At 38.2% G+C, this 7900-nt stretch overlaps 2 protein-coding genes across 3 annotated transcripts in view; both read right to left on the bottom strand.

Annotated features, from left to right (window-relative positions):
* LOC104818441 (potassium transporter 7) overlaps positions 1–3005 on the bottom strand; it is a 4640-nt gene extending 1635 nt beyond the window's left edge. Inside the window, exons 1-10 of one of the 2 annotated variants that reach the window (XM_010548038.2) lie at positions 2868–3005; positions 2477–2796; positions 2023–2251; positions 1674–1922; positions 1436–1486; positions 1035–1295; positions 802–854; positions 599–713; positions 228–482; positions 11–104 (exon numbers count right to left, since the gene is read on the bottom strand). In XM_010548038.2, coding sequence (XP_010546340.1) covers positions 11–104; positions 228–482; positions 599–713; positions 802–854; positions 1035–1295; positions 1436–1486; positions 1674–1922; positions 2023–2251; positions 2477–2767 — 1598 coding nt within the window. In that variant the 5' untranslated portion in view covers positions 2768–2796; positions 2868–3005. Of the gene's footprint in view, positions 1–10; positions 105–227; positions 483–598; positions 714–801; positions 855–1034; positions 1296–1435; positions 1487–1673; positions 1923–2022; positions 2252–2476; positions 2797–2867 lie in introns of those variants that run through there. The other variant, XM_010548037.2, reaches the window with a different exon arrangement.
* Positions 3006–3376: 371 nt separating this feature from the next.
* Positions 3377–6950, bottom strand: LOC104818438 (CD2 antigen cytoplasmic tail-binding protein 2). The gene is made up of 10 exons (XM_010548035.1): positions 6801–6950; positions 6227–6443; positions 5686–5811; positions 5430–5603; positions 4899–5028; positions 4769–4810; positions 4173–4454; positions 4038–4080; positions 3750–3827; positions 3377–3576 (listed from the first exon to the last, which is right to left on the bottom strand). The coding sequence occupies exons 1-10, from the start codon at positions 6869–6871 to the stop codon at positions 3513–3515; spliced, it is 1227 nt and encodes a 408-aa protein (XP_010546337.1). The 5' UTR covers positions 6872–6950; the 3' UTR covers positions 3377–3512.
* Positions 6951–7900: the final 950 nt, after the last annotated feature.

Below are 7900 nucleotides of genomic sequence, written 5' to 3'. Positions count from 1 at the left end.
AACCCGGAATGTAACCACGATCGCGATGTTTATCTGCCATATAAGAAGCATGATCAATGTCACTAGGACTGTCGTCGTCATCATCACTCCTAGCTCTGCAATCCCTGCAACAAAAATGAAAATCCGAAATGTTCATCAGTGAAATTTAGTGGAAATTCAAAATCATAGACCGCATGCTAAAAGGAAAACCATGATTAAGGCTGTAAACTGAGGAGAAACAGTGTTACCGTAAGCATTTCCGATTTCGTAGATGCTTGAGATTGAGCAGACGACGACCAGACAGACGGCGAGGAGGAACCAGTTTATGACGGGAATATAGATCTGGCCCATAAATTTCCGAGAGGTGTGGATAATTTTAAGACGAGGGAAACAACCCAAAGCTGTTGACTGTTTAACACACGAAAATGTCGCCGTCGTCATTGTGCGGCTAGCGATCAGAGCGGCGATGTTTGCAATGAGAAAAACGGGCCAGAATGCTGCGCCTGAAGAGACACATGATAGATAAATCCATATAACCAATCTTTGGCGTAAAGGAATAAACTGTCGCATAGAGATTTAGATATTATTCGATGATGAAGAAATATTAAATGAAATTTACTCGGAACAGATGAAAAGAAAGCTTGAGTTGCATCAGTATGATTCTCCATAAGATATGCCGCTTGTCCCAAATAGCCCAGCAGGAGGCATGGGAACACGAGAAACAGAAACGTAAGCTGCAGAAAATCTACAGTCAATAACAGAAACGTGAAAATTTACAGGCAGAAAAAAACTGAAACATCATCCGGAAACAGCCTCATTTACCTGAACAGATCTCACGGAAAAGTAGCAAAGGTCTGCGAATAATGCCTCTGACCCTAAAAGAAATAAAAATGCGCATAACATTAAGATCTCGACAAAGGAGACACAGCATAAGACACAGCATAACAAGGTAATAATAACAAGCTGAATATAAAAAGGGCTTATTCGTATTACTATTCCCTGCAATGGGAGGGTAATCTTGTACAATTTTCAACTAAAGATTGAGAAATTTTTACCTGTAGCACAGAGAAGGCAGCCTCCAAGGGCGTACCATGCATTTATGGAGTTTCTCTTGAAGAAATAATAGATATGGACAGGGTTGAAAGCTCTAAAAACACTGGTATCATATTTGATCAGGTTGTGAATTCCAATGCCAGCAAGGCAACAAAACCATATAAGTAAAGCAGGGCCTACTACAAGCCCCATTTTGCTTGTCCCGTACTTTTGTACACTAAACAAAATCACAAGAAAGGCAACAGAAATCATCACCACTTGATCTGCAAAGAAGAAACAAAAGAGATAGCTGAACAATAGAAAATGTACAGTCATAATACAACTTAACAACATGATATAGAATCAAAAGCAAACTAGAATTGAATATCTACCAACAAGTTAATCAGCATATCATCTACATTACCCTGTTCAACTGCGTCTACTCCGACCCTCAGGCCACCAACAGCTGACATGACTGCGTTAAATATATCAAACAATTAGGAAAACTCCAGTACTCCATTAGTTCAATCACTGCTCAATACAACAAAGCCATCACGGTTCATGACAACAAAATCAAGTTCATGTAACAAATTCAATAGAATCAACTTTCTAAGGTAATCCACCCAAGAATGATTATGACCAGCAAGAGAATATGTAAAAACCTGACATTGCTGGAGTCACAACCCCATCAGCAAGCACCATGGAAGTTCCCGCAAGAACTAAAATGAGGAGAAGCCTTTTCAAGATCGACGAATTCTCGAGTTTTTCTTTGATTTTCAGCGACCGTTCAAGTTCAGGGCATGGCACCTTCAATCTAAAACTCGATATGCGTGCATCTGAACGGAGTTGATTTGGGATGAGACTAATCTTGGCATGACGGCATATTAACGAGTACAATGCAAAGGTCCCCCCTGAAATATAATAAAAATGGAGCAAATCAGAAATAGAAGCACATGGGAAATTCTCTGCAGGACTTGGAAGGTCAGAAAGTTTCAAGGGTTAGTTGTATACCTTCCCCATCATCATTTGCCCATAGAACAACGAGAACATATTTAACAAGGGGAATCAAGATCAAGGTATATAGCACTAGTGACAATGCCCCGATGACATCTTCTTTTTCCTTCACAGGTGATTTACTGAACATCACACTGAACGTATACAATGGACTTGTTCCTACATCGCCAAAGACAACTCCCAATGTCTGAAAGGCAAGCATCACTCTCCTCCCCATGCTCATGTCCTGGCAAAATAAGATTTCCCACAAACATAGAATAGAAATCCTCATGCCAATTTCCCAATATGCAAAAGCTAAATGCAAAAATATCTCAATAAAAAGCATTAAACAATACAGAAGAAGAATCATCTACACCTCCACAGAACATTTTTTTTAAAGCACTCCAAAAAGAAGTAGTAATCTTTTCTGGGTTCATAAAACCGCAGAGAAAACTATTAATGAACCAATCACCTCATAGTCATTCCTCTGAACTCCAGGAACTTCGAGCGCTTCCACGTCGAAGGAATCAACGCGTGGACCGGTTCGGATCAATCGTTGCTCCAAGATCTCTTCATCATCGGATTCCATCCCGGTGCCGTCGTATCCATCGTGATCGTCTTCAGCGCTGATCTCGGAATCATCCTCGTCCGGAAAAACCCATCTAGACTCAACAGAATCTATGGACGCCAAATCTACGCGACCATCACCAGCGCTGTCAATTTCTTCCTTCTCCGATCCGTCTGTGCTGCTATCCTCCGCCATTTTTGCACCCCTTCCGGTGCAAATCAAGCCTGAAAGTATTCCCCAAACGGATTACGCCGAGAGCTTGAGACTCCTATTAACATGTAAAATTCAGAAAAACCTCAGGAGATTTGCAGGATCAAGGGTAAAGAATCGTTCCACTAGGGTTTCGCATTTGATTCGATTAGGAATTGCGAGAAACGATGACGAGGAGCGAAAAGTGCAGTTTGCTGGTACTAGATTTCTCGGAGGGAATCTCATGGCAATGTTCTCTCGTTTGCTGTTGTCACTTTGTTGAAACCGGGTCGGATCCAATACCGGTTCGGAATGGGCTCACGAATTAAACCGGTTTACAGAGTGGAAGATTAAACCGGGTTACGTGTATAGAATATCGATTTTACCTGTTTATTAAAAAAAAAAAAGAGATCAAGAAAATAACAGCGCCATTTGTCATGTCCTGATTGCTTAATTGATTTCCCAAAAATGTAAACCACGAGGAAGGCAAGGATGTAAATATAGTAAAACCGAGGGCCAATTAAGGAAGGTCCTCTTATCTAGTAAATTCCTAATGCCGGAATTGTCTTATTCCTTTTAATTCTGTTTGTTAAAAAAAAAAAAAAAAATTGAGCGGAGAGTTTAATTCTACAAACACATTGATTAGGAACAATATTTAAAAGGTACACGAATAAAACACAAACACGTAAACCAAATAATCTTCAAACAAACTGTCCAAAAACGACCATCTCCTAGACCCTTTTTCTTTTTTTTATACGGAATCAGCCATTTCATTAACCTCTTCGTATTCCTTTGTCTCTTCATCATACTTGTACCTGCAAAAATAAACAACCCAGGATAAATTTTTTTCCCACTACTTTGCTTGCAAGCCCATTTGCCAAGAATCGAGAGCTTGATATTTGACAGCTTTAACAAGAAATAAAGGCCCATTTCTTTCCTCGTTCGAGACACAGATCCACAGTGAACCTGCGTAAGGCAAGGGAATTACCATTTGCCGGTTGCTGCTGAGCAGTACAGTCCAGTGTTCGGGTCGTAGTAATAACCCAAGCTGCTGCTATAGTAGTACCTGCCATTCGTTAAGAAATGTATACATCTTCAAAATACATCCTTTTTAGAGATTATAAAACAGAATTCTATGGGTATTGGGTAATGATTTGGAGTTTTTGCAAATTTCGGAAGATTTAACCCAAAAAACGAAATGAGTGGAAATGAAGAATTCATATCTCTGTGTCTATCATGTAAGACGCCGGAGAGAGAGAGAGAGAGAGAGATATACCCTGAAGACTCGTCATACACATAATCTGATCCATCAGCTCCAGCTGCAGAAGAAACACCACGATGGGAAAAATAACGCACTTTTTTTCTAACAGGAGTCTTCTTATTATCACGGGAAATACACCATATGGCTTACCTTCAGAAGTCATGTTTGTATATGCCGTTATGGAGCCAGCGGGTAAACCACTCCCATTAGAGGAAGGATTAGCAGAGCCATTTCCATCATCGGTAAAAATGTCATACGAGTCATTGTTAGGGTTATTCATAGCTGCTGCCCCATTTGAAACAGAAGGCCCTGCCGAGGGTCCAGAGTGTAGTGGATTGTCTGGAATTAGATCATTTGCATCAGAGAACATGTCATCACTAACACTTGCAGATGTTCCTCTTCTCCTCGCTTCAGCTAATTTCTCATATCCCTCTGAAAGTTCAGCACAGAGGACAATTAGCCAGTAAAGCTAGTTGATGCATCCATAACGCCAATAAAACAAAAACTGTGCCACTTTTGTACCAATGTATGAGCAAGTTGTGGCCCAGAAATCAAAACAAAGAATGAAAAAGGGAAACCGTTGAGATTATGTTTCACCAGAAAGCTGAGCTGCGACCCAGCCAGTAAAAGAACTTTATACTATAGGTGCCATTTAAGTAGTACATTGAAATAATGCCATTGTTTCCTACAGCTCTGTTCTGTAGCATAAAAGTAATACAAAGATAGAAAGCAATAATTTCTCTAACCTGCCTCACGCTCAAAAACGTCTTGTTTCTCATGATAAACATCTGCACATTAAAGTGAAAACAATATAAACATAGGACAGCACATTTGCAGCTGAGCTTGTCATACAGCACAAAAGAAAGAGACTTTTACCATATTCACCATTCTGGATCAGCTTGTCAGCATCCTCAGTAAGCTGATCAAAGATATGCTTAGTTTCAGGTGACATCTTCTCCTTCCGGTTATTTGAGTTTCCTTTCAACCTCCTCAAAGCTTGGAGAACCTGTAACCATCAACTCTAGTTATCTTACATGTTTCAAGCATATAAATCTGTAATGATATCTCAAAAGTTCCAAGCAAGCTGCTAGAATGACATAAAATAATTATATCAACAAAAAACTTAGGGAACAACACTGTTTTTCTTGGTAGGAGAAGAAAACCAATAGCTTGCTCAATGCTCGTTATAGCAGTAAAATGGCCAAATAGTTAAGGCAGCAACACGCCAAGATGTACACATCTAGAGTCATTTTTTTTTAATTAAGTTTAGACAACTAACTGGCATCCTTTACCTGACCAAGCTGATACCAGATGGAGCGCTACATGTTATATTGAAATACCACCGATGCATCCAATCAACATTCCCATCAGAAAATAAAATAATCACTGAAAGTCGGTCTGTCTCACCGTTTCTCCCGGTTGAAGGATATTGGCAATGCGCCTTTTCATTGTTCCAATCTCTTCTTGAGAAAGCTCGTCAACTGTATTTTCATTTCCACTGTCTTCATCATTCCCACTATCATTTGCCGCAGAACGTCCCATATACTTCGGATTGGCCTCAATGCTGTCAAGCCAGGCATCCTGGAAGACTCGATAAGTAAGCAAACAAACAGAATCTCTAAAACACGAAATCTTAGAGGAAAACAAGATGTATACTTGGTACCTTGATTTCTTTTTCTCTAGCATATTCTACAAAGTTCCCATCAGCATCGAAGTAGCCTTCTTCTCTCTCTTTGTTCAGATTGAAAGCTTCTATGTGGATGCCATCTTCCGAACGGTTCCCATCATCCTACAAACAGATGATTACGCCACAACGATTCACAATATGTATCTAAGTTTGCCTTGAATTGTTTGCAAAAAACGGAAAATCAAAATGATCTTGAGCTTCGAGACATCACAACAAAATGCATAAAGGTTGAAATAAGCTGATTTGCAGAAAAACTCGTTACACATAGAACAAATCGCATAAAAAGAGTGGGGATTTTGTAAGGAGAACGGAAATCTAGCATAATGCAGAAGCAAGACTTGGGAATTCTAGTGGTCTGCAGTTACAAATTAATATATTGGACAAAACCAAAAACTATCCTGTGAAAGGATAAAGATAAATGGCATATAACGTAGATAAGCAAATACAAGTGGATGATACAACACAGTGGCAAAATCTAAGCATGCTAAGAGCAATGAAGGAATTAAGAATTCGTTACCTCATAAGTCTCCTCTGCTGCTGTGACGTCATCCAGGAAGCCTTCACCGTCTTCGGTAAAAAGCTCGGTGGTAATCTGATTACGGCGTTTGGCACGCTCTTTTGCAGCATGACGCGGATCCCTGGGGTCTATAGGGACAGCTTCAGCATCTCCCTTGTGAAATACCTCGTATGTGGGTTTCGTCTTCTTGCCCTTTGGGAATCTTACCCTCTTTTGTCTGCCACGAAGAAATCTCCATTACAACACAAATTGAAAACACACCAACCTACTTATCCATACCCAGACGCCGCAGAATATGTACAGAAGGCAATTCGTTGACGCTCAAATTTTATAGTAAAAGGCAGTGTAACGAGCACGCATGGAGAAATATGGATGTGCCAAGAACAAAACCATCGCAACTTACAGAAACGATAACTGCAGATTCAAAATTATCCCGGAAACCACAAAGTTTTCATAGAAACAAAAAGAAAATAGAGACATCGAGGAGGAAAAAAAACAAAAAGAGCAAAACAGAACGGACATCTTCTGCAGAATAGAAATGGAGGATTAGGGTTTCGAAATAGTTGAAACTTACGCAGGTTGATCACTAGAATCACCTTCGTCAACGAAGGAACGTTTGAGCTTGTTCCTCGATTCGCCTTCCATAGGAGCAGCTGCGTACGCAAATTGAGTCTGGTGAAGAAGAAACACGAGTAACAGAGTCGAGGTGCTTCCACTCCGGGCGGCCGAGGAAGGGGGACGAAATGGACGAACTTCGCCGACCGACCGATTCATGGGCCGACCGAAAGGCCCATTTCACTGCCATTGGGTTAACCCGGCTCGATATATTTTTGGATTAAGCCCGACCCGAATTTATTTCTGAACCCAATAAATAATTAGTTTTTACTTAAAATAAATTGCATTTTATTTGCGTCTTTATGTATATTTTTGAAGGTTTTAGGTAAAAATTATATCTATTCAATTTTTAGGGTTAATCCCATATTTCTCCATAAATTTTCGAAAAAGTTCCAATTTTCTACACCAATTTTTAATTTGACAAAAAATTACACTGGATTTCAAATATTTCTAAATTCCCACACAAAATCTTAAAATGTGTTGCAATTTCCCTCATTCCCGTAAACGACGTTAAGTTCCGTCAATTTTGATGTTGACGTGACATGCCACGTCATACAAATTTCGCCAAATCATCACATTTCGCCAAATCATCCTGCCACGTCATAAAATAAATAAAAAATAAAAGAAAAATAAAAAATTTCTAATTTTTTTAAAAAACTAATAAAATAAAATAAAAAACAGAATTTTAAATTTTATTTTTTAAAAATAAAATAGAAAATTACATATACATATATACACACTTTTATATCTATACACAATTATATACATATACATATGTATATACACACATATATACATCTACATACATAATTTTATATATATATACACACTTATACATTTACATATATACACACTGTTACATATATACACATTTTTTTAAAAAGACTTTTAAAAAATTACAGAATTTTAAAAATTATTTTTTAAAAATAAAATAAAAAATTATATATACATTTATGTGTATATATGTATATATAATTTTTTATTTTATTTTTAAAAAATAATTTTTAAAATTCTGTAATTTTTTAAAAGTCTTTTTAAAAAAATGTGTATATATGTAAA

The sequence above is a fragment of the Tarenaya hassleriana genome, unplaced genomic scaffold (assembly GCF_000463585.1).
Source record: "Tarenaya hassleriana unplaced genomic scaffold, ASM46358v1 Cleome29, whole genome shotgun sequence".
Lineage (NCBI taxonomy): Eukaryota > Viridiplantae > Streptophyta > Magnoliopsida > Brassicales > Cleomaceae > Tarenaya > Tarenaya hassleriana.
This window is presented reverse-complemented; position numbering and strand designations above follow the sequence as displayed.